This window comes from Engraulis encrasicolus, chromosome 21 (assembly GCF_034702125.1).
Source record: "Engraulis encrasicolus isolate BLACKSEA-1 chromosome 21, IST_EnEncr_1.0, whole genome shotgun sequence".
Lineage (NCBI taxonomy): Eukaryota > Metazoa > Chordata > Actinopteri > Clupeiformes > Engraulidae > Engraulis > Engraulis encrasicolus.
Genome location: NC_085877.1, coordinates 33314448 through 33341947, shown reverse-complemented (window position 1 = coordinate 33341947; position 27500 = coordinate 33314448). Strand labels below are relative to the sequence as shown.

General features: G+C 46.1%; 1 protein-coding gene across 1 annotated transcript in view; it reads left to right on the top strand.

Annotated features, from left to right (window-relative positions):
- cckar (cholecystokinin A receptor) overlaps positions 1-26715 on the top strand; it is a 41817-nt gene extending 15102 nt beyond the window's left edge. The window contains exons 3-8 of the mRNA XM_063186874.1: positions 6166-6427; positions 18758-18885; positions 23667-23884; positions 24011-24241; positions 26097-26424; positions 26536-26715. Of these exons, the coding sequence (XP_063042944.1) occupies positions 6166-6427; positions 18758-18885; positions 23667-23884; positions 24011-24241; positions 26097-26424; positions 26536-26672 (1304 nt within the window). The 3' untranslated portion in view covers positions 26673-26715. The remainder of the gene's footprint in view (positions 1-6165; positions 6428-18757; positions 18886-23666; positions 23885-24010; positions 24242-26096; positions 26425-26535) is intronic.
- The last annotated feature ends 785 nt before the right edge of the window (positions 26716-27500 follow it).

The following is a 27500-nucleotide window of genomic DNA, read 5'->3' as shown; positions in this document are numbered from 1 at the left end:
TTGATGGTGTGACAATGGCATTGCTCTTCCAGCGAGGGCTGGGATGGGATGGGACCCAAAAAACAGCCCGGGCATGTTTTGGGGGGGCTTAAACCGGGCTCTCACGCAGACCCTTCGTGCATTCCCTCTCAACTTCGTGAGCTCGCACGAGGGTCTGGATATCTTAGACGAGCCCGAACGGAATCAGAAATTTCACAGCCTGTCCAATCAGAATCGTGGGGCGGGGTATATGCAAGTCAGTGGTTGAAGTAGTACGTGATTTTAAAAAAAGCCACGTGAATTTGGGTCTAATTAAAAACATTCTGTGGCAGATCGAAAAAATGTACTTTTGAATGGGTGTCAATGGCTCCAAGCCCAGGTAGTCCACCATTTCAAATTCACGCGCTCCCGTGATGGGGGATTCTGACGTAACTGCAACCCAAGAATTCTCCAATCAGGTTCGAACTGCTTTGAACACATCCATGCCTTTCCAGAGCTAAGCGATTGACAATGTTCCAGATGGCTGGTAACAACCATCGCGTGAGAACCAGGTTACGTCAGACACACAGCCTCGACCACTGCTTTTTCTAGGATATCTCGATTAGCTCAATCTTCTGTTTGTATACATGTTATACTATGAAAGATAGACTAATGGGCTGCTCCATCTAAATTGAGGGCTGGTCGCTAAGGACAACACAAACAAACAAACAAACAAACAAACAACCCAACAGCGTCGGCCCCTGAAGACTGCTGGGCCACCGGGAATGTGCCCTGTATGCCAGATGGCCAGTCCAGGCCTGTCTTCCCGGGACCTCCTCATCGCGTCCCGGCCTGTCTCTGGTTGTTTAATGTGTTTACGCGGCTCGCCGAGACCTGCGATAATACAGACGGATTTACAGGGGCCCCGTGGCAATGGCTCTCGGAGTTTGTTAACATTGTGTCGCTACACAGATAGTGCTTGTTGACTGTGGCGAAGTGCCGGGGAGGGTGGGGGTGGGGGGGGTGGGCATAGGTCTGTCTCTACGAGCAACTGTAAAAGGGCTGAGTTGACTCGCTGTTAAAATGCCTGCAGTGCCAACTTACGAGGTTTGATTCTTTGCATTGCTTTCATACACTGCTGTTGTCCAGTGTATTGTCTTCCTAGGGTTGGCATGTAGTTCATTATCTCCATGTCTTCTAGTCTTGGTGCACTGTACATTTGATGAATTGCTTCCATGTAGACTTGGTGCATAGTGCATTGCCTGTCTCTTATATTGTATTATATTATATTATATTATATTATATTATATTATATTATATTATATTATATTGTATTATATTATATTATATTATATTATATTGTCTAATATTGTTAGGTTTCTTAATTGTGTGCATTTTTCCTCGAAGGGTTGGTGTATTGCTTTGATTCATACACTGTCGGGTTGGTTTACTTTCAGTGTTTATTGATGCCTGCCTGCCAACAACGCATTACTGTAATTTCTTTAACATTTACCATCCAGTGACAATGTCTCTTCTATGGAGCCAGTCAAAATGAACATCCTATGCTGTGTTTTAGGGAAATTGGCAATGAGTGCTTATTGGCAGCGTTTGTGTTAAAGGTATTTGAATATTTATTGCTATTATCTTTGCTAGATTTTTATTAGATTTATTTTTAGGATTTCTATAAAAATGATTTGGACTGGAATGAACTGCAGCTGGCTGTTTCCCTTCAGTGTTATAACAGCCGACATGACCTGCTGCATAATTCATTAGAAGAAACCTTTCTTGTTTTTATATAAATATATATATTTTTTTATTTATTATTATTTTGGCGAAGGCTTCCTTTGTGTTCAGTGAGCGTGACTGGCTGCGTACTGTCAGGTGGGGCGGGGCTCAGGCTTGGCTTGGATGATCTAGACCAGTGATTTTCAACCTATGGGCCGGGACCCACTAGTGGGCCCTGAATGTATACCAAGTGGGCCTTGAAATAATATTCAAAAAAATATAATCACATTTTGGTGTGTGTTGCTGCTGATTTATGTGAGTTTTATTCGTAATCGGGTCAGAGGTGGGCCCCGAACATTGGTGACAATTTGGAGTGGGCCCCAAGTTGGAAAGGTTGGGAACCCCTGATCTAGACCAGTGGTTCCTATTGACAGTAGCTACTGTACTGTCAACGGTGGTTCCCAAACTGTTTGTGCTTTAGGACAGTGTTGCTCAACCATTTTGTCTTATGTACTTGCATGGGGGCCGCTAGGGGGGGGGGAAGTGGTACAGATTCTAAGGGCCCAAGCACTGACAGGGGCCCTTAAGGGGGCCCGAGCACTGAGAAGGGCCCTTAAGGGGGCCCAAAATCCGAATCTTTCATGGGGCCCAACATTTCTGGCAGCGCCCCTGTGTACTTGTACTCCCTAAGCCTTTTCGTTGTGCCATAAGTACCCCCTAACTCGTGTTTTACATCGCCTTTTCTTTTCCAGTGTGACTATGCTCCATGCATTTGTTAAAATTACATTTTCCCAAGTACCCCCTGTAGTGTGCTCGCGTACCCCTAGTGGTACACGTACCCCTGGTTGGGAAACACTGATCTAGACCAGTGGTTCCTATTGACAGTATCTACTGTACAGTCAATGGTGGTTCCCAAACTTTGGCAAATGGCAAAAAAGTACCTAGGCTATATACATTGTTATGTACAGTAAGTATACATATACATATACAATAGTAAGTATACTGCATATGTATTTTCTAATTTTATTGTTGTAGGTATATGCCTTTAATAACCATACAAGTGCATAGCAACAATTTATGGAATGAATATAATATATAAAAGCAGATACAGAACGCATGTTTAAGTTTTTTATGTAAACAGTCCATTCTCTCTGCAACCCCACTGCTAAGGTTACCCTCCTCACCCACCCCCAAGGGCCTTGACCCTCAGATTGGGAACCACTGATCTAGAGGTGTGCCTAATGGATTCAGCGTGTAGGAAAACACAGATGGTAACTCTCTCGCCAAAGAGAAAAGTCATAGTTTTCGTTGGGTGATCTTTGGTGTGAGGTATCTTTTGTCATCTCAACTCCAGAATCTATCATTCATTTGTATTGTACAAGATACCGTAGGCTCTGTCCTTTTAAAGGCAGTTGTCTGGCTATATAAACAGGATTGTTCAGTGAATTTATTGTGAAATTCCTAAAGTATTAACAAGTTTCCATAAATGTGTGCTAAATTTTCACATTTACACATGCTATTTTTTTTTTTCTCCATTGTGAAATATCATCATAACAGTACAATTCCGTCTTGTGGCTATTAAACAGCAAACAGTGTTTTATACCGTTATCTTAGATAGAAACCAAGCAGAGTACATCTGTGGAAGAAATGAGGTCACACACTGAGGTTGACACTATTGTGGACCGTTGTGGACTATTTCCTTTGCCTTGCTGCTCTGACAGAACAGTGCACATCTCCGTAGGCCTACTCCATCAACAGACCTTAGGGTAAACAATGGAGTAGTACAGACAAAAAAACAAAACAAGTTGTAACAGACATATTGTCAGTCGCTTTGGATATAAGTATCTGCCAAAAGTAATGTACAGTAATGTAACATTATATCACCAAAAGATTTGACCTTGACATGTGGTTGAACTGCAAGTAGTGGAATCAGAACTGGTGCAACAAAAATTCTATTCTATTCTATTCTATTCTATTCTATTCTATTCTATTCTATTCTATTCTATTCTATTCTATTCCATTGTATTCCATTGTATTCCATTCTGTTCTATTCTATTCTGTTCCATTCCATTCTATTCTATTCTATTTTATTCTACGTATTCTAACAGAGTAGTGGGTATGTAGCTCGCTGCACTTTGTCAACACTTTATGTGGCCCTTCACCCTTGACAGTATACAGTAGATAGTAGACATATCCTGCCATGTTCTTTTGCCATTGTGGGTTTGTTTTAAAAGGAGTTCAAAAGAGGAAGCCATTGCCATGCCGTAAGCGTTCACATACATGTGACCAACCGGACAAGCGGTTGCACTGTCCCTGACCTGGTCACACGATGTTGCTAGGCTATATACTGTGTGCCCTATAGCACGACTGCAAGTAAAGTGACAAAAGCTATCTGTGATTTGAGTTGACAGATGCAGCAGCACATTCTTCTTAACACGTGGCCTGTTCACCCCAGCATGACCAGTTGATGACCACTAGTTGATCCCCTCTAGCCCTCTAGAGCAGTGGTTCTCAAACTTTTTGTGTGAAGTACCACCTGAGAAAATATTGAGCTCTCTGAGTACCACCTTGACAACCAACATTAGAATATTGCAGTAAAGCCCTTCCATATTCGCTTTTGCCAGTCAATACAGGAGAGGTTCATAATGGCATCAAGAGCAATGGTCACATTCAGTGCAATACAATTCAATATTACAACTTGTGAGACCAGAGAGACATTTTCAACTGCAACAACTTGATCAGCCTTCAAATCAATGCACAGAAAATTAATTCTTCCAAGTACCACCAGAGATGTCTCAAGTACCACCAGTGGTACAAGTACCACAGTTTGAGCACCACTGCTCTAGAGGTCCGCACACTTAAAATCCTTTTTGTTTTCTTTTATTATTTCATGGCTGGATTACATTTCGACTTCACAGTCTTCATCAGATTCTATAGGGATTCTCTAGAGAATCTGATGAAGACTGTGAAGTCAAAAAACATGAAATAATCAAAGAAAACAAAAAGGATTTTAAGTGTGCGGACCTCTCACATTGAAACTACAGTCAGCCTTTGTCCTGCACCTTTTCCTGGGATGTGCACAATCTTCACCTTCAACAGGTGATGCACTCTCCCTTCAATACTCAATACTGTAATCATCCCCACCAACATTGCCTCAACACACACAGCTGCCCAGCGAAGATGAATCTAGGGCAGTGGTTCTCAACATGTTTTGAACAAACACCCCCTTGACCTCGTCATAAGCCTGTCAATGCCTCCTTGATCTCTTCATAAGTCTGCCAGTGTCTTTTTTAGTATTAAAAACAATGTAGACTAATGTTCCCAATTTCAAATGAGCGTTCCACTCCTTCTCAGTGTTCTCCTTCTCAACACCCCCTGAGGGCGCACCTAACACCCCCTTGGGAGGCTGTAGAGCAGTGGTTCTCAACCTTTTCCAACTTGGAGCCCTCTCAATTTTTTCAAAAATGTTCGGGGGCCTTCTCTGATCCAGTAAACAATACAACTCAAATAACTAGGCAACAGCAACACACACAAATATTATTTGGATTGTGAAAAATCATATCAAGGCCCACCTTCAGGGCCCACAGCCCCGGAACCACAGTTTGAAAATCACTGCTGTAGAGCCCCCGTTGAGAAACACTATTCTAGGGTGTATTGGTCATTGCTCATCTCAGCCTATGTGATACACACCCACCCCCCATTCTCCAGCTGTACTCACGCTTACCAGCCTAGCTTGCCTTCAAGCCTCAGCACACGCAGCTTGCCAGCAGAGATGATTCAACGGTCTATTGGCGCCTCAAGCAACATAATTTCCAATTAAAAGCTATACAGCCATTATTATGAACCATGCACTTGTGTCTGACCTAAATAAAGAGTTTGAAAAGTTGAATTGATTTGAGGGTTTGGCCAAGAGCTGCCTGTGTTGGGTGGTCGCCTTAGAAGAGATGATGAGGAAAAAGACCTTCAACTTCTAACACTGATGTGAAGGTCTCCATCGGCTTGTAAGTGCCTTAAGGCTATACAAATGCATAAATGTATCATTAGAAACAAGTGAACATCACACTTCTAGTGGACTATGCGCTTGTACTTTAAAATACTGTGCAGTTTTATTTAATTCTATGACTCTGCTACGACAAATCTGGTGTCAATGTTTACATTTTAGGACCATGTTGCAATACATATGTTTCCCGTTTACAAACACACTGTGAGGAGGGGCAAAGTGCTAAGCAGCCAACCGCGTGAGCACATTTTTTGACAGACAGCTGTTTCCAACAATCAGAGGTTGAAGAGGCCAGGAATTGTTCACAAACTTTAAACCCATGTATTGAGTACATATCAAGATCTCTTTGTAGCAGGAAGATAAAAAAACAAATCAACTTCCTGGAACAAAAAAAACAAAACAAAACAAAAGCGATGAATAAAAGAAAAAAAATCTAAACATGACTAATATCTCCTTTTATTTGTTTCCGTTCTGCTCCTCAGGCATCTCTGTGAGCGTGTCGACGTTCAACCTGGTGGCGATCTCGCTGGAGCGCTACAGTGCCATCTGCAACCCGCTGACGTCGCGCGCCTGGCAGACCAAGTCGCACGCGGCCAAGGTGATCAGCGCCACCTGGGTGCTGTCGCTGCTGCTCATGCTGCCCTACCCCATCTCCAGCACGCTGGTGCCCTTCACGCGCATGGACAACAGCACCGGCAACATGTGCCGACTCATGTGGCACAGCGACGCCGTACAGCAGTCATGGTGAGCAGACATGGGGTGTGTGTGTGTGTGGGGGGGGGGGGGGGAGCTATGGTGAGGGTGTGGTGCATGGTCAACCGACTCATGTGGCACAGCGGAGGTGGGGGGGGGGCAGAAAAAAGTTATGGTGAGAAGGGGACAGAAAAGTAGATGAACAGTAGAAGACAGACAGAAGTGGAGGAGAGAGGAGACAATGGCGCATGGACAACAGCACGGGCAACATGTGCCGACGCATGTGGCACAGCGACGCCGTACAGCAGTCATGGTGAGCAGGCATGGGGTGTGTGTGTGTGTGTGTGTGTGTGTGTGTGTGTGTGTGTGTGTGTGTGTGTGTGTGTGTGTGTGTGTGTGTGTGTGTGTGTGTGTGTGTGTGTGTGTGTGTGTGTGTGTGTGTGTGTGTGTGTGTGTGTAGGGGTATACATGAGGGTGGGAGAATAACTTGACAGCGCATAAACAATAGCATAAGCAACATGTGCAGACTCATGTGGCACAGCGACGCCGTACAGCAGTCATGGTGAGGAGACATGGGGTGTGTGTGTGTATGTGTATGTGTGGGGAGACAAAAGCTATGGTGAGGAGGGGACAGAAAAGTAGATGAAAAGTGGAAATAGAGGGGGACAGATACAGACAGAAATGGAGGAGAGAGGATGGCGCATAAGCAACATGGGCCATCTCATGTGTCAGTGATACCATACTGCAGTCATGGTGAGGAGTGAAGGAGACAGTACGGCTGGGGGTGGGGTGGGGGGGTTGGCGGTGGACTGGTGCACATGGACAACAGAACCGGCAATATGTGGCAAGTCATGTGGCACAGCGACGTATGAGCTTGGGAGGAGAGAGAGAGACACCATACAGCAGTCACGGTGAACAGGAATGGGGTGTGTGTGTTTGGGTGGGAGGGGAGGGGTATACATGGTGAGAGAGGGGGAGAGGGGGGGGGGAGAGGAGAGGGAGGGAGGGGCGTGAGATGCCAGAGGAGTGGTGGATAATGAAGAATGGGGCACTTAAGTCACGCCCTTCTACTTCCGATCCGTGGGGCTGGAGCGCTCAAAATGTTGAATTGGAGTTAATGGAGCGAGTCAAGCTAAATTGTCTTCCTGTTTGGCATGTGCTCCGGATTTCACATATGATGGCAGTGAATTTGAAAGGTTTGGATTTGCGTCGTAAGACAAGAAACGTTATTTTAGCTTTTGTGCAAAACTGTGTTAGAGACTACACGTGTGCCTCGCATATTTGACGTGAACCGAGGCACAGCCAACCCTACCGCTGCACCGCGGCTGCACGTCGGACATGCGACATCTGTTGTGTAGTCCAAATAATTACATATTTTTGCACGCACACAACTCAAAAATCGTTTGCCAAGTGAAGTCAACAAGCACACCATTGGTTGTTGTTAATTCTGAGGCACAAGCATATGTGTGATCGACGGGGAAATGCGAGGTGGATCGGAAGATAGCTTTGATCAGTCCATTACAGCCCAGTCAAAAGTTTTTGCGTTCCCATCCCCACGCGCTGCCCGGAAGGGGTGGAGACTTAGATGCCCCATTGAGAGGGAAGAGAGGGTGTGGTCAAGGGAGGTGGGATGGGGCCAGGGGGAGAAAAGAGAAGGGTGAGGAGAACAGTGTTGCCAGATTGGGCTGTTTCCAGCCCAATTGGGCTGCTTAGGATGGCCTTGTGCGGGTAAAAATGGCATTTATCAAAAAAAAAACCCTGCCCAATTTTTGCCATAATCAATAGCATTTGGCGGGATTTTGTGCCTCTAGGGGGATTTTGAGCATTTTTTGGGCTGGAAATCATCAGCCTCATCTGGCAACCCTGGAGGAGACGCCCAATAACTGACTTATTGGATGTGCACACAGTGGTGTTAGTCTAATAGGGGAGGGTATCGCCAACCACCTCCCGATACCATACACATCCCGATATAGGGGTCGCGATACGATACATTGCGATATATCGCGATACATATGATATGTCACAATATTTTAGACCTTCATTTTTGGTTTTTATTCATTTTTTTTAGAAAATAGACATGAAGGACCAAATGTTACTTCTTTCTGTAGCAACAGTTATACTGAAGTGAATGTAAAAGACTGCCTTCACAACACGGTAGGTCTGGCAGTTGCTGTGTAGCATTCAAAATTCAATTTATGTTATTAAATGAAGTGTCAATACTGACACCTCCGATATGATACACGTATCGTGAAGAAGCCCGTGACGATACATCCCGATACCGATATTTTGAACACAACCCTACGTAGAGCGCAGGTATATGCAGTATACCAACCTCAACATTTCAGTATACCCACCTAAAATTGATTGATCCATTATTTAGAATAGTACAAATATATACAGTATATCCACCTCAAAAGATGCTCAAATAATATACAGTATACCCACCACAAAAAAAGTAGACTCCACCACTATGTGCTCCCAAAGAAAGCATCAACAAAGAGGCCACTGCAGAGAGAGATCAGGACAGACCAACAATTGGTGCCACCTCACGTGTCAGTCAGTCCTTGTCTTACGTAATAAAGAAAGGAGAACAATAGAAAGGGTGAGAAAGATGGAGGTGAGGAGGAAGAAGAAAGAGAGAAAAGAAGGAGGATGGTCACTGCAGACAGACTTGCATAGACAGATACGGAGGAGAGCAATGGAGGAGGAGAGGGGATGAGGAGATGGACGTGAGGAGGAGAGGAGAGGCGATAGGGAGGGAGGCCACAAAAGAGCAATCGTGTTGATGAAAGGGCAGCGGCGGACGAGTCAGAGGGAGGAGAGGAAGGAGAGGGAATGGCATTAGGCAGGCTGCATGCCTGAAATGTCAGCATTAGAGACACCTGAAATGTCACATCGCATTTTCTTTGGGAGCTTAGAGGAGTTGCAGTCTTTGCCCCTGTGACTGTCGGAGTGGAAGACTTTGACTCTGTCAGCTTTGGTCCAACACTTATGGAGCTAAAGTGTAGATGTGTGGACATCAGTCTCCAACAGAAGAGTGGGTTTGTGGACTTGAGGGGGAAAAAAAGGAAAAACGGAAGCTCTGCGAGGATTCAAACTTTTCAACACAGTTGCTTAGAGTCTAACAGTTACTAACAGTCTTAGTGAGTAGTAGTAGACATCAAAGTATAAAGAGAAGGAAACTGGCACTCCGGTTTCATTCTTTTTTACTTTTCTACTTTTCTTCAAGGCAACATGGACTGACTGACGCTTTTCCACCTACACGGTTTTTGTCAGGGTGCTCAATTTGTGGACTTGTTTGTGACTTCAGAGGTGTCAGAAGTAGACAAGTTAAAATAAAAACCTTCCACAGATTCCGTCCAAGTTTCCAACGCATGACGTCACTGTCTACACCACTGTACCTGTAACTGTTCAGCACTCCTAGCTGCATGTCTTTATGAATTAACCTTTACAAATAAAGGCTTTTTTCAGTAACGATGCAGTCTATCCAGAATGGAAGACAGAGGGAGAGCAGAAGAGAAATGAAGGAGAGAGGGAGATAGATGGAGGAGAGAGGGAGATAGATGGAGGAGAGAGGGAGAGAAGAAGAGAGATGGAGGAGAGACAGAGAGCAGTAGTGGGATAGAGAAAAGAGGGAGATCCAGTAAAGAGATAGAGGAGAGAAAGAGAGAAAGAGAGGGGGGGGAGAGAGAGAGCAGTAAAGAGATGGAGGAGAGAGAGAGCAGTAGTGGGATGGAGGAGAGAGAGAGAAAGAGAGGGGGAGAGAGAGAGAGAGAGAGCAGTAGTGGGATGGAGGAGAGAGAGAAAGCAGGAAAGATGGAGGAGAAAGAGAAAGCAGGAGAGAGATGGAGGAGAGAGAGAGACAACAGGAGAGAGATGGAAGAGAGAGGGAGAGAAGACGAAAGATGGAGGAGAGTAAAACGGGGGCACAATACATCTGTCCTCAGGGCAGACAGAGCGAGATGTGTGGGGGAGGAAATACAGAGGAGGGAGCAAGTCAGTGTTTTGTAGAATTTGAAATGTGTTTCTATTCAAGGGGTATGCCACTATTTCGGGGCTGAATACAGTTACTCTTTTAACTCTTTTAACTTGTCTTAAAGCAAGATAACGCCTAACGTGAAAAATAAGACACTTTACCACCTTTATAAACCCAGGGCAACGATTTTAACTGTATTAAGCCCCAAAATAGTGGCATACCCCTTAAGCTATTTACATGTTTGGATTTGAGGATCTTCTGTGCTCCGCACAGTATTTCTCAGCATTAGCAAGTCATGTAAAACGGTAGTCTTTTAGTGCAGAGATACAAAAAATTTTGGGACACATTTTAACGTTCATTCATTATCTCGTCTTTAGTTTTCTTTTGTTTCAAGGCAAGGCAAGGCAAGTTTATTTGCATAGCGCATTTCATACACAGGTGCAACTCAATGTGCTTCACAAAAAACAAATGCAAAAAGAAAGGAAACAAACAGACATGTTTCAGACATGACAAAAGTTTTGCCCTTCACCTGAGTTGTTTTGATGGTGTAATACAACTTCCATCTTCCTCAGAGGAATTCGAATAGGCCTACATGAATGTTGATGTGTGCCTTGCTTGACAATTTTCTCTTTGCCTTTGCACGCTACAGTAGGTGCACTGATGTATTGAAAGCCATGGTGGTGCTGGGTTTGGGTTTTTCCCCCCTCACAATTTCCCCCCCATAATTAACCATGCCAAAATTGGGCAGCTTTCACATCACAATGTCACCAAATCAGCACGGCAGCCGTGCACTCCATTTAGCTTGCATGAAATGGAGTGCATATTGGACAAGTCTTATAAACAACAATCTATCCACAAAATGGCAGGCTTTTCATCCCCTGTTATGGTCTGAAGCAGAGGGCCATTTTGCCAAATCAAACACAGCCATTTGGACGGCTGTTCGGTCAAATCCGAGTTTGATCCAAGTTTACTTGTGGATCACAGCGGTAGATGAGCGTTGTGAGCCTCAAGCATCACACTCGCTGAGCCTGTGTAGAGTAGAGCGTGCACGTTTAAAGAGATACTGCAGCATTTTGGGAAATGTGTTGATTTCACATCTCCCCTCCTGTTGAATGATTGAGGGTTTTACCTGTTTCCTGTTCCTGTTCAAGAAACAAATAAAGACTTTTCTCTTTTGTGACTATCTACTACACTAATGCCTGAGCTGGCCCAGTCCCAGGCCAGACTCTATATGGCATGATGTGTATGTTGTGACGTCTACTCTACTTAACCCAGTGTTAATTAAAAAAAAAACGTTGGGTTACGAATGTAACCTTGGTTCTGTGAAGGAAAGAAAGGCTGCCAGACGGCTAGCCCAAGGGGCTGGAATATAATCCGCGCATGCGCGAGTTCTGAGGTACACTTATATCAAAACTTCATCACGTGAGTGTGCCGCGCTACTGTACACAGTATATAAGTCCCAGCGCGGCATACTTCGTCCTCATAAAAATCCTGAACGCGAAGTCCAGAGCGACGACGAAGTCTGGCAGCCTTTCTTTCCTTCACAGAACCAAGGTTACATACGTAACCCAACGTTCTGTTTCACTCAAGAAAGGCTGCCAGACGGCTAGCCCAAGGGGCTGGAATATGTATGCCCAAACGTCGCGGCGGACAACCATACGACAATTGAATAAAGACACTGGACAATGCAAGAGTCAAAAACCCTTATTGAATGTCCACATGCCAACAGGGCTAGAGTGACTGGTTAACAGAACTCAAGTTAAACACAGTCGAATATGTGACCATCTGTCACAAGCTTAGAACCGAATTCCCAAAGGATGTGGGAGATAACATGTTGAGGTTATAGAACCTTGTGAAGATCGACGGTGAAGCCCAGCAGGCCACCGGGCAAACTTCTTGTAAAAGGACTCCCTTCAGGAGCGACCATGAGGTGGCTCAGAGTTAGGAGGGCGGTAGGAGTCCAACACAATCGCCTGGTTGAGATTCTGTGTTGAAAGAATCTTCGGCATAAAGTCTGTATTAGGGCGTAGGACCACACCGGTGCCTTCTGGCTGAACATGGAAGCAGTCAGGATGAGTGGACAGCACATGTAGCTCTCCAATACGCTTCGCTGAGGTGATGGCGAGAAGAAAAATCGCCTTCTGAGACAGCCATTTTAGGTTGATACTCCCAACGGGCTCGAATGGGGGCTTCGCCAGAGCACTGAGGACAATGTGGAACTGCCATGGCGGCACAGATTGAAGCCTCCTTGGGCGCAGTCTTTGAGCTCCTCTCATGAATTGGATAGACAGAGGATTAGCTCCGAGCGTTTTGCCATCTACTCGCTCATGGCAGGCGGATATTGCAGAGAGAAAAACCTTTAGCTTTGAAGGGGACTTGCCTTCACCAAGTTTCTTTTGCAAGAATTCCAGGACTGAAGCTAGAGGGCAGGACCGGGGGCACTCATGCCACTGTTCGCACCATGCTTTGAAGGCTGCCCATCTTTAAGAGTACAAGGCTCTTGTCGATGGGGCCCTAGCACACTGCAAGGTTCTTGTAACTGAGAATAACAACCCCCGAGCGAGGAGGGTGTCCCTTCTAACGGCCAGACCCACAGATTTAGGGCGGCTGGTGTCAGGTGCCACAACTCTCCCCTTGCGCAATGGGAGTTGCCATGGGGTGCTCGAGAGGAGGGTCTGAATCTCTGCAAACCATGGCACCTGGGGGCGAAATGGAGCCATTAAGACAACTCTCAGGTTCTCCTTCCTGGTCTTCTCCAGGAATCATGGAGAGAGGGGGGAAGATCGTCCACCCCCAGTGGTGCGTCGTCTTGGTTTAAGGAAAAACCAGAGTGGACAGTGGGTCGACTCCCTTGAGGCGAAAAGATTGCGGTGTGCCTTCCCAAAATGAACCCAGATCAGATGCACTGTTTCCGGGTGCAATCGCCATTCACTTGGGTGTGGCTTACCCCTTGACAGCAGGTATGCTGCTGTGTTCAGAGTGCCCGGCAGGTGCACTGCTCTGATCGAGTGGAGTCGAGTGCCTGCTTAGAGGAGGAGTTCCCGGGCCATGTTGCGTAACGCCTGGGACCTCAGGCCTCCCTGGCGGTCACATATGCTATGGCCGACATGTTGTCTGTTCGAATTAAGACACTCTTGTTCTGGAGTACTGGCAAAAAGTGCCGGAGGGCAAGATATATCGGTCTCAACTCGAGAATATTTATGTGGGCAGTTTTCCAAGGTGGGCGCCACACTCCTCTGGCTCCTACATCATTTAAGACTGCCCTCCAGCCTGACAGCGATGCGTCTGTGGTCAGAACTTTGCGCTGGTAGATTCTGCCTAGTCGTACACCTCTGCACAAATTCTGGGGTATGGCCCTCTATTGGAGGGCTCATAGGCACACAGGTGGCAGAGGGACAGATTTTCTCCTGTCCAGTACTGGGTGTACTTGGGCAGGTACCACTTTGCACTGAACCCATATCTAGAAGGCCAAGGCGTACCACCTAGGATGCAGCAGCCATGAATTTTAACCAGTCGTAATTGAGATAGATAATTGACTCTGACGCCCCTCTGACACAGCGGGCTCAAGGCTGTGTCCATGTACTTTGTGAATGAGATAGGCCGAAGGGACGGACGTTGAACTCGAAAGTTCTGTCCTCCAACGCAATCGGAGAAACTGGCGATGAGCAGGGTGGACTGCAATGTGGAAATAGGCACCTCTGAGGCCTATACTCGTGAACCAATGCCCGCACTGAATCGATTGACAGATTTGGGTCAGTGACAGCATTTGAAATGCAACGGGCGTAAATACTGGTTTAGTGGCCTTAGGTCCAGTATTGCACGGAATCCACCATCTAGTTTCGGAACTAGGAAGTAGCTCAAATAAAAGCCACTCCGCCGTTCGTTGCGACTTAACTCCCGTATTGCTCCTTTCCTTAACAGAGTATTTATCTCCACTGTAAGGCCAGCTGCCGCTCTGGGTCTGGCTGATGAGAAACAAGAACACCCTTGAACATGGGTGGGCGGCGCCTGAACTGTAGCCGGTAACCAAACCTTACCGTTGAACAACCCAAGAACTGGGAGAACACATTTCCCACACCTCCAATTGAGTGTGGGAGAAAACGTGCGGCAGGGCCACTTGAATATCTGGAATAAGGCTGCGGGGCGGCAGAACTGGTCTGTGGCCATCACGCTGCCGAGGCCTATAAGGCCTAGCAGGGTTTCCAGGCCGGCAGCTTGCAAAGGGGGAAACATGCGCCGGTCATTTTTGCCCATGTCTCTGCATATTGGGGCAGCTCTTTGGGAAGGGCACACCGGGGTTACCTGAATAGCCCTTATCAGGCCGATGCCGCTTGGGTGGAGGGGGCCTTGGCAACAGTTACTCCCACTCCTTCTTTGATACCCTAGACTCTTTGGCCCGGTGGAGCATGTCAGCTGCTCCGGGTCCAAAGGCAACGCCAGGGGTAAGAGGTAGCTCCATGAGCCTGCTCCTGTCCTGCTTGGGCAACTTCAACTGAGCCAGCCACAGGTGCCTCTGTGCCATCCACAGTGAAGCAATGGATCTCCCACTAGAGTGTGCTGCACCCTTGGCAAGGTGCAAAAGGATTTCAAAGACCTTTTTAAACTCCTCCACCAGTCCCTGAGCAGGGGCGGCTGAGAGGTCTTCAATAAGCTCCATCTGGTACAACATGAGTAAAGATGTTGTGTTCATAAGGTGTGCCCCAAGGGACGCATTGTAGAATGACTTTTTCGGCCATTTATCAGTGGTGCGGCACTGTTTGTTCGGGCATGGAGGGTCCCTCCCCACAAGAGCTGTAGGAGGGAGGACGAGAGCAGCAATAGTCATCCATCGCGAAATAGTTGCCAAAAACCAACGTTATCCGCTCCGTGGATGTTGGCAAACTGTGCCCACTGTCGCATAGGGGTAGCCGCCTCTGGTTGCTCCCACACAGTCGTCATTTCCCTGACAAAGTCCGGGGGAAGAGGTCTGAGCTCAAATCAGAATGATGGGGAGATGTTAAGCCATCTATGTATCCAGCATCAAGGTTATCGGATGCTTGCACTGATAGCAGCTCCACACTATTATCAGCACCTTGTGGGGACAGCTGCTGTGGTGACACCCTTGCAGGCTGCACTGAAGGGGCCACCTGGCGCTCTGTGCCTGATGGCGCAGCCTGGTGCTCGGGCCCTAATGGGGCTGCCTGGTGCCCAGGCCCTAGTGGCGCTGTATGGCGCTCAGCCAGCTGCTGCATCAACCACTGTTGACCGGATGCCAAGGACAAATTTCCCTTCACCAGAGACGCCATTTTATTGCTAGAACATCATAAGTCTCAGACAGTTGCTGAGGAGAGGGTTGAGTAGCTGGTATCGAACCTGAGTCCGTGGACGCCTGGGAGGATGGTGTATTATCTCATGTAGCCTTATTCACCTTACTCAGTAGAGTATGTGATGAGAAGGGGAGACCGCTCTCCCTGCCCTTAAAGCTAGTGCATGATCAGGGCTCAGACATGTCACACACAGTGTATGTCCATCTTTCACTGGCATTCTACTGTTGCAATTAGAACAGTTCTGGAATCCAGGCATCCCTTTTTTTTTTTTTTTTTTTTAAACTTATATTAAAATATATAAATATTATTATTATTATTATTATTATTACTTCATCATTAAGTATCATTATTATTTCAGTCACACCTTGACTTTAGGCATGAACCTGATAGCACTGTCACTGCCTGGTACCAGATATGGTTCCAGCAGAGGTGCAAGAGATGGTGGTCACTAAGTGTCTCACACTCCAGTAGCAGCACTAATCACCCTAGGTACCGACCCTGGTACCAGCGTTGATCACTCATCGGTACCGAGAATGAGATTGTTGGTACCAAGAGTTGCATAGCACGAGATCACGTCATGTGAGGCTGCTGGAGTAGCCTATAACATGCACGCAAGCAACTCCTTCGACAGAGGGAGAGCGGCGGCAGGCAGCGTTGATTAGCTAGAGAGATGTCTCTGTAATCTCTTTCCTCCTTAGAGCAAACCACAACAACAGATTACTTACCTCAAGTTGAATTTCAAGTTGAATTTCAAGTGGAATTCTGGTACCAGCGTTGATCTCTCACCGGTACCGAGAATGAGATTGTCGGTGCCGAGAGTTGCGCAGCACGAGATCACGTCAGATGAGGCAGCTGGAGTATAACATGCACGCAAGCAACTCGATAGAGGGAGAGTGGCGGCAGTTTGTTACACAGGATAATTATTCCACTGCGGAACCAACAAGCCCAGCGAGTAACTTCCTCGACAGAGGAAGAGTCGCGGCCGTCCTGCAGGAGAGTTCATGCACGCAAGCAACTCGATAGAGGGAGAGTGGCGGCAGAATCACAGTGAGCTACTGAACGGCGCCGAAGGTGCCCGTAGCAACATTAGAGATATAGCTAGAGAGATGTCTCTGTAATCTCTTTCCTCCCTAGAGCAAACCACAACAACAGATTACTTACCTCAAGTTGAATTTCAGGTGGATATGCGCCTCGGGGATTCCACGAGAGTAGCTTCACATGCGAAAGCACAAGCTACAGGGAGAAGCCACCGTTACTATAAGCGGCGATAGCACACTTTAATAAGGTGGGGATAATAGCCTGATAACGATAGCCTGGAGAGGGGCAACAATAGTCACCAGCTCTCGGACAGCTAACTGCCAGTAGGCACCTCGTTACCAGTATCAATTCGTACCTTATCAGATCGCGTGAGGGATTAAAGAGGACGAAGTATGCCGCGCTGGGACTTATATACTGTGTACAGTAGCGCGGCACACTCACGTGATGAAGTTTTGATATAAGTGTACCTCAGAACTCGCGCATGCGCGGATTATATTCCAGCCCCTTGGGCTAGCCGTCTGGCAGCCTTTCTTGAGTGAAACAGAACTAACCCTACTTAGCATATGCACTTGTTGTTCTTTATATATGCACTTTGTATCTGCTAGTCAAGTCAAGTCAAGTCGGCTTTATTGTCAATTTCTTTACATGCACTGGTCATACAAAGAATTTGAAATTATGTTTCTTACTTTCCCATGCAGACATAGACATAGACTTTAGGTGTGGACATAGACAATTAGACATAGACAATTAGACATAGACAGTAAGCATACATTACACCTAGAGTACCTATACAATACCCATACAGACATATAATACATACAGACATATGCTAGTAATGTTGGCTATGAGTATGTCCTCGATTATAAGTCGCTTTGGTTTAAAAAAGCGTCTGCCAAATGCAATATAATGCAATAAGGTAATGTAACGTAATGTAATGTTCGTCCAGCCATTCTCTGAGTGTGGTGATTAGTCCTATGTCCACACTAGCAACACTTAGCATTGAACAGAATGGGGCCAGCAGGCTGCAAGCTGCTAGCCTGATTATCATCGACTTTCATATCTCTTTGAGACTTGGTCTGACCAAGAGCATAACAATGAACATTTCCCAAACGGCATGGTTGACCCGCCTCCCTTGGTTTGCTGATGGTTGTTTGCTTCCCAACAAAGTGTGAGGAGTTCCCGATTTTTCGGGAGCTCAGAAAGTACTTGCATTGCTCTTGACCTGACTAGTAGTAACGCTGAAGGTGTTGCGCTACTTGGAGGGCACAGCCTGGCTAGCGAGCTGCACCCTTTCGATTCAGTGATGCATGCTAATCTGGAGGTACAAGTTGTGCAGCCAGACTCAGAGAATGGTTGAAAGAAGAGGAGAAAAGTAAAACTCGATTATTTATCTTGAGTATTCATGATTTATCCAAGGGGAGGTGGAAATGTGCTCAGTGTCGCTTTAAGATGGATAGGCCAGAGGATGTATTATCCTTGTTTATTAGATTAGTTATAAGTGGTACGCATTAGGATACTTACTTGAAAAAAAAAGATTTGCGTTGTGGAAGGGGGTAGCGAATAGTTATTTTTTTGTCGAATTTGAAATGTGCTTGGCTGATTTACTTGTTTGGATTTTAGGACTTAAGGCTAAATGCTGCAGCATTTCTCAGCATTGACATGGCATGTAGAATTATAGTTTTAAGTGCAGGGAGTGAGATATTTTTGGTACAGTATATCTTCCATGCAGTGCATGTTGTATTATTGTTTACTTTTATATATATATATATATATATATATATATATATATATATATTTAGGGGCTTTTATGTCTTTATTTGATAGGACAGTCTGAGATGGTGACAGGAAGCGAGTGGGACAGAGAGACGGGGTGGGATCGGGAAATGACCCCGGCCGGACTCAAACCGGGGTCCCCGTGGGCATGCAAGCCCAAATGTGGGGGTGGGGCTTAGAGCGCTGCGCCACAGCGCCCCCGTATTATTGTTTACTTTTACTTATCTAATGCATCTGGGTTTTAGGTGTTAATGTAATATAATGTAATATAATGCATCTGTGTTGTAGGTATGTGTTCCTGCTGCTGATCCTCTTCCTGGTGCCGGGGATCGTGATGACGGGGGCGTACGGCCTCATCTCGCTGGAGCTCTACCGGGGAATCAGGTTTGACATGGCCAGCCGCAAGGAAAACAGAGGTAGGGACACAAAGACTTCTTTTTTAAAATGATTTTGTTTTCATAGTCATCGCATTACATTACATTTGGCTTTTCTTCAAGTCCAAACCAGTTCTAGTCATACAGTGCATCAAAAAGTTGAACATGAGGTTTGCCAGTCTGAGCAGGTGCAAACAGGAAGTCCACGGTTTGAATCCACGCAGTAGACTAGTGCAAACACTGCTTTTGAGCATGTCCAATGTTCTTCCTTGAAACTGACAGGATATTTTCTTCCAGAAAGTTTCTACTGTTACTTTTATTATTTTAAGGCCTATTTTAATTAGCGATTCAAACTTTGCTTTTGTTTCAGGGACTGCAATAAACCACTTTTTTCACTTTTGTTATTTTTAAGGCATATTTTAATTAGAAAATCAAGCTCTGCTTTTGTTGCAGGAATGTATTAACCCACTTTATGCCTTTGAGGAAGGTTCTCCTATGCTACTTGTTTTCATGTTACTATATGGGTGGATTCCAATCTGCGGACTTCCGTCCTCTCTTGCTCACTTGCCTGCTTGTGACCTCATGAGGATGTCACTGACATTGACAACAGAAAATTAATTCAATATCTTGCGAAAGCACAATTTTAATGTAATTTTCCCATTAGCAATTAGGATGGTGAATGAAAAACAGTCCCTTAAAAGTTGTTGTGGCTAGGCTGACTGCTCGGAAACGTCATTGTTTTCTCCACGGAGGCGGGGCGAGGCCACAAGCACAAGTGGAGGATGGGAGTGTGCATATTGGAATGTACTTTATGTCATTGTAATCAACGTTATGACATGGCCTTGTCTGGTAGTATGCAGAGGCAAAGGCAGAGTATCTGGTGCAGCTATTTGTTTAGATCCGAGCTTCATTGCCAATTATTTTTTGCAACATTTACTCCATTGCAAAACTCATAACCAAACATCCCACCGAACTGAAGGACACAATTTTTCCCTTCCAGCACTCATTATTGCTGATCAGTTGCCTGGTTAACACCAGACCTAATCACAAGTGAGTGTCTTTCAGATCGAAACGATTGTGTAGAACTAAAGGCAGTATGGGAGTTCCCAGGCTAGCTGATCAGTGCATGCACTCCTAATATTTTGTAGTATAGTACCGGATGTACGTAGTAGCTGACATTTCTCTCAAAGAGTGGTGTGTCAAGAAGATGACACACAGGGCAACTTTTTGAGCAAAGTTGCTGGGCAACAATATGATTGACACCTGATTTTCTGATAAAATGATTACCAAAAGATTTTGATTAAGGCCTTCTGATAAAAGTGTTTTAGTGATAAAACAGTCAAAAATCTATTTTGCAGGGCCGTTGCCTAGAAATTGAAATTCAAAATCCAAATCAGATTATTTTATGAGAGGATAGCCCCTTGAGATGAACATCTCGTTTTCAAGAGATTCCTCAAAATACAGACATAACTAACACATACATATCCACACACACTGAAGCTCTTCCTCACTACCACCAACTCCACATCTCCCATCTCTAGTCAAAAAGATGTACTAGTTAGTTCCACGGATGAAAAACAAGTTCTAATTATTTTCTATTGCTCAAACAGTTGCCCTTTGTATCATCACCTTAAAGTGATACTGTCCCATGTTTGGAAATAAGCTTATTTTACACCTCCCCTTGAGTACTTTCAATCGTTCTCTGGGTATGGCAGTGCAAATTTTACCTCCAAGCTAGCAGTTAACATTGAGTCCTATGAGACCAGCTGGCGGCTAACTAGTCTCATAGGACTCAATGTTACATATGGTGTAACTTCAATCTGCTCATTACCGTGCCGTGCCGTGGCAGCGTACCGTGATCATTACACCCTGTGGCCATTCGGAATGCGGGGGCAGTATAGCACCGCTTTTGCAGAGCAGCGTCTGCCTGTGTTTGTGGTCTGTTTGTGCTTCCGTGCTTGTCCGTCCCCCAGTTTTAGTAGTAGTAGAAATACAGTCAGCAAATTGCATGTTTTATTTAGCATTGGGCATTTGATAGGGCATTTGATAATAACACAAGTGTGAGCCCTAAACAAGACCACCATGTGAATTTAAACTCGACTTTTTTTCTGTCTTGCATTCACCGTCTCCCAATCCGTCCCTAACTTATTTCGGCACTATTCAAGCCAGGAACGGGTATCCTCAGGATACAGAGTTTGCATACCTACTACAATTTGAACCGGTAAAGACAATTAAAACCGAGTCAATCAGACAGGAACACCATTGTAATTAAGTGTGTCCCGTGACGCCAGCATGAGAGAGATCGAATTTTAAATTTGGCGACGACATTCTGTCTTCAAAACTGGCATCGGCCGCTTCCAATTTAGGACCATTCAACCGTTTCCACAACCTCACTGATCACAGTTGCTTCATCTCTAATGCCAGGGCTAAGAATAACGAAAATAGCAAAACAGAGTAGGCTAATAAATCGTAATGGAGAGACTGAGGAGACATGAAATCAAGCGGCGGAGTTCGGACCATTTTGAGTGGACCGATGTCGCTTGCTTTGTGTAGCCCTATCAAGCAAGCCTGTCTGTCTCATTTGTGCGATGAGCACAAAAACACAAATTGAACCACTCGTATAGTGTGAGTCAAACAGACATGAACAACATTGTAGCCTAATGAAGTAGTGCCCCGTCATGTCAGCATGAGAGAGGTGATTTTACATTTGGCGACGACATTCCGTCTTTAAAACTGGCGCATGCCGCTTCCCCTATTGCAGGCTACCTGATCTACACTGTCGTTACCACAAAAAACAAGGTAGCACAACTTAATACTATTACTAGCCTATATATCTGGTAAATAGTAGGTTGAAGACGGGGGTATTATTGGTGCACTGTTTTTTTTTGCGAAGCAGAGTAATCTGCTTCAGTGTAGCTCATTGTACGTTGATCCCTCCCTCAGTTTTAGGCTACAAGTGGAAAGAGTCAGCCAATTGCGCGTTGCACGTAACATTGGGTATTTGATAATAACACAAGCGTGATCCCTAAACAAGACCGCCAGTCGACGGTGTTTTGTTTTCATTATTCTGTCCTGCATTCACCGTCTCAATTCCGCTCCTAACTTATAGGCTAAGTGATGTCTGTTAATTATTTCTGCACTAGCCTATTCAAGTCAGGAACGGATATCCTCAGGATAGCCTACGGACTAATAGGTTGAAGACGTTTTTTTGTATTGGTGCTTGTGAACATTTCATCCTTTCAATGCGCTGTTGTGCACGATCGACGGGATTCCGGTTAACTGGGGATGTGATGCACACATGACAAGACATCTGTTACACCAGGTGTGGCTAATCATCTGTGATTAGGACTGCAAATTCAGTTGCTTCGGTGGAGATGCGAACCAACAGTATGACTGGGGAACTATGACTCCTTCGGAGGCTGGATAACCTGTCGCGCCACGACATGTCACAAAATGCTGTGCAGCCCGTGCACTGCACTGCACTGCTGTAACCCACCCCCTCCCCCACAGACAAACATTCATGTTCTGAAAAGTTCAACACGTTCTGAAAAGTTTAGCTGCTTTGCATTAAGTTTTCGAGCAGACACTTGTCCACGGTGACGCAACATCGAAAGAGAAACGCAGAGACTGTTCACAAATAACTGAATAAAGATTTCATTAAAAAAAAACCACATCATTTCTATGAAAATGTGCTGGGTGACCACACTGCCTAGGCCTATCCAGATGCACGTATAGCAACAATGAGAGAGAGAGAGAGAGAGCGATTAGCGCGTATCTGTGTGTGTGTGTGTGTGTGTGTAGTGTGTGTGTGTGTGTGTGTGTGTGTCTGTGTCGGGGAACATTTGAAGTGAAAAAACAACCCTCCCCCACTTCAGCATCAGATGTTGGTGGTCTACAAGTCAATCCTTGTTTACCCGACTATCTTGTAGCCCAGTTATAAAGTTCATAAAGCCATCGGTAGCCTATAGGCCAAGATATCCAAAATCCCTCCGCAAATTTCTGCATTGCCTGAGTTCATAGGCTAAAACAACTTTATTTAGGCCTGACTTATTTAGCTTACTTTATTAGCCTTATTTAGGCCTATTATCGTATTTAGGCTTTAACGTGGGCCTATTTTACAAAATATCGAAAGAAGGAAAAGACACGACAGACAAGTTGAGGCTTACTGATCGTAGCCTATTACAGCAAATCGAACATGCGCTTTATGAACACACTAGCCTGAGGGCAAACATCTTCTTGGCACTATTGAGATAACCAGGCCATGCCAGGAATTCAACTACCTGGGCACACACTAAAATACTGACAGACTACAATTGCTTGGATCTTCAGTGGGTTTCGTGGGTCCGGGGGGATGGGTGGTGATGGCACGCTTGATGTATTTTTCCCTGCTGCTACTGCTAGCTTGGAGGTAAAATTTGCGCTGAAATACCCAGAGAACGGTTGAAAGCATAGGAGAACGGTAAAACCCTATTATTTATTTCAATGGGAGGGGAGGTGTAAAATAAGCTTATTTCTAAAAATGGGACAGTATCACCAGAGATTCTTTAAGTATATAGAGATATGCCAATGTAATAGGTTGCTATGGGCACCTAACATGACCAGGTTCCGGTCTGCCTAAAGGGGCGTGTCATAATGCTCCTAGCATTGAATAGAACAGTCCTTAGGTCTGCTTAGGTCTGCCTAAAGGGGGATTTCCCCCCCTCCCCCTTGCAATAATAGAACCCGGAAACAATGGGCCAATGGAACCTCTCTCTCTCTACTCTCTCTGGTATCACCTTAACACTTGTCCACAATCCTCCCCTCCCCTCCCCTCCCTCCACCAGACAGGCAGAGCAGCACCGGCAGCCTGAAGTCCGGCGACAGCGACGGCTGCTACTTCCAGTCCTCCAAGAAGTCCCGCTCGGACTCCACCACCTCCCACGCCACTTCCCACGCAAACTCCCACACCACCTCCAACGCCACCCAGCAGCAGTCTGCAGCCCTGATCACCTCTGTCAGCAGCAGCAGTAGCACCACCACCACCACCACCACCACAGGAGCAGGAGCAGGAGGTGGTGGAGATGGAGGAGGAAGGGGTGGAGATGGAGATGGAGAAGGGAATGCAGGAGCCAGAAGAGGAAGTGACACGGGTGGAGGTGGAGGTGGACCTAGCTATGGAGGAGGAGGACGTGGAGGAGGAGATGGTGGAGCAAGAGGATTTGGTGGTGATGGTCATGTTGGAGGTTATGGAGGAGGAGGAGGTAGAACAAGAAGGGAAAGCAGCACTGGAGGTGGTGGTGGCTACTCAGGAGGAGGAGGAGGAGTAGGAGGAGGCGCAAGAGGATTCAGTGGAGGTGGAGGTCCTACTGTAGGAGGGGGAGCGAACACCACCACCTCCTCCTCCACAACCAGGGCCAAGGTGAGCCGCGACCCCACGAAATAATTCTTTCCTAAAAATATCTTGACTTGTTTTTTAAAAAAAAACTGGCTTTATAATTTATTTGTTTGATAAAAGTTGCCATACTGTTCCATACAGTGATAGCTCTGTATCCCACTGTTCTTTGTAGGACATTGTCGTTAGCACGGGGCACTAGTACAAATGTCCCTGTCATTGCAGACCTTGTATTAAATATGGGTGTTAGAGAAGTTTTACAGAATCTGCTGTATTGTCTCAGAGGGGTTTTATCAAAGATTCTTGGTAACACTTTACAATAACAACTTTATAAACATGTTATTAACATTTAATAACAATTAACATTTAACAAAGCATTTACAAATGGTTGTAAATGAGTAATAACCAAACTATGACTGCACAGTGGAGTGGGAATCAACTTCTACTGTGTGAGTCTTATGTGGTTTCATGCCCTCTGGTCTTTGGAGGAGAAACTTCCAGGACCGCTGTGACTGCGCTGTGTCTGCTGTGTTAGCATAGTATTTCTTGCCCATTTATGAACATTTGTAAACATTTTGTTGATAATTAGCTCATTATTTATAAAGTGTTTATACAGCTGTGAATAGGACGTTATTGCAAATTATTATATGGTTGTGACGTCATCTGTCGAATGCTCCATTCATTTCAACGGGGCTCCCCAACGTTCGGACGTCTGTTATTTTTCGATAACGGACGGGTTGGTCTATAACAGACCGCTGTCAATGGCAACAAGACTTTTCACTGCTAAAGCGACTTTTCAACAAGACTCTAATCAGCTGCTGTGATAGACAGCACCCGTTGTCCTGGCTACCGCTGTCAATGGCAACAAGACGTTCACTGCTAAAGCCACTGGCTTGTATACAAGTCAGTGGCTAAAGCGAATGTTTCATATCACTCCGCAGGGGGTCCGGTCTTTTGTCACTCTAAATCAGCTGCTGTGATAGACAACACCTGTTGTCCTGGCTAGCCTACCTAGCTGTTGCCTAGCGGTGTTCCACAACGCCGGCACTGTTTTGTTTTGCGCAGCAACAATCTTAACATTAAATTGGTCTAAAGAAATGTCCCCGCATGTGTGAATCATTTAAGTATATCCATATAATAAGCGGGTTAACTTTCGGCGAGTCGGTCGCTTTGTGGAATAGCAGCACTTCAGAGAGAACAAGACCCCTCCGCTCCGCGTCGGGGTCTAAAGATTCTCTCTGTCGTGCTGCTATTCCACGGTAGCGACCTTCTCGCCGAACGTTAACCCCTACGTAGTGGTTCTCAACCTTTTCTGAATAAACGCCCCCTAGACCATCATAAGCCTGCCAATGCCCCCTTAGTATTAAAAAAAAATCAAATGGAATAATGCTCCCATGACAACTAACCCCCGACCCTTCTCAACTGTATCCTTCTCATCGCCCCCCTAGGGCATTCCAACGCCCCCCTAGGGCATTCCACTGCCCCCCCGTTGAGAAACACTATTGTAAAGTGTTAGCGATTCTTTAAAGGGACACTGTGCAGGAAATGGTCAAAAAAGGTACTGCAACTATGCTGCTCATTGAAACTGTGCTGCCTATTGCCAAATTTGATCTTTACATGAAAGTTTACTAAGTAATAAACACATATTTTCTAGTTTGATTTTTGCAGCTAAAAATGGCTATTTCTGGAAATTCAAAATGGCGGACCATGGAGAAGATCCCCCTTTTCATGTATGAAAAGTGCAATTTTTCCAGTCATAATGAATACTTAGAATTTGATGCTGGTGGTAAGTATTCATGAAAAAGGTAACATTAGTGAATGGGTAGCATGAATTCTGGAAATAAACAACTAAACATCTCACACAGTGTCCCTTGAATTCTAGGTGAGCCGCGTGGTGAGCAGCAACCCCACGGCGAGCCTGCTGGCCAAGAAGCGCGTGATCCGCATGCTGCTGGTGATCGTGGCGCTCTTCTTCCTGTGCTGGATGCCCGTCTTCAGCGTCAACGCCTGGCGCGCCTTCCACCGCCGCTCGGCCGACCGCCTGCTCTCCGGCGCCCCCATCTCCTTCATCCACCTGCTGTCCTACACCTCCGCCTGCGTCAACCCCGTCATCTACTGCTTCATGAACAAGCGCTTCCGCCAGGGCTTCCTCGACACCTTCAGCGGCTGTTGTGGAGGCGGGGGCGGGAGAGGTGGAGGAGGAGGCGGGAGTACTAGGGTCTATGGTGGTGGAGGAGGAGGAGGAGGAGGTGATCGAACCTGGAGCCGGCGTACCATGTTGTCCATGACGGGCACCTGGGGCCGGGGGGGAGGTGAGGCAGGGGCTGGCGGAGGAGGTGGTGGAGGTGGAGGTGGAGGTGGAGGTGGAGGTGGGGCGGAGAATAATGGCCATGTGCAGCAGAGAGGGTCGCTAACGCGATTTAGCTACAGTAGCATTCGCGGATCTGCGCAGGCTTGAGATTTCGGTATAGTGGGTGAACAGAGGAGATATTAGAGCAACAGACGATGGTGTATACTGTACACAATGCACACACACACACACACACACACACACACACACACACGCACGCACGCACGCACGCACGCACGCACACACACACACACACACTAATGTATATGCCATTTCTCTCTTCTGCCTCACCAATACTCCCACCCACCCATCCATAGACACACACACACACACACACACACACACACACACACACACACACACACACACACACACACACACACACACACACACACACACACACACACACACACACACACACACACACACGCAACTTGTCTCAGTCCTGTCCTCTCCCACCCTATCCAGTGGCGGAACAATTACATACAGGGCCTCAGGGCAAGACACTGATAGGGCCCCCCAAACGGCCAGCCAAGGTCACAATAGGGCCCCCACATCCAATACAGGAGGGCACTGGGCCCCGGGGCAAATGCCCTGCTCGCCCCCTGTATAGCTCCGCCACTGACCCTACCCTTATCCTTTCAGCCCACCTACTCCCGTATCACTGTTGTTAGCATTCCATTCGATTCAATTGGAGACTTTTCCACTTGCGGTGTGCTGGTATTTGGTCCATCATGATCTAAACCAGGGGTTCCCAACCTTTTTTGTCTTGTGTACCCCCTAAGCATTTTCGTTGTACGACAAGTACTCCAAGTCAAGTTCTGTATTGCTTTCTCTATCCCAATGTAACTAAGTACCATACATTTGTTAAAATTACATTTTTCCAAGTACCCCCTGCAGTGTGCTCGCGTACCCCTAGTGGTACACGTACCCCTG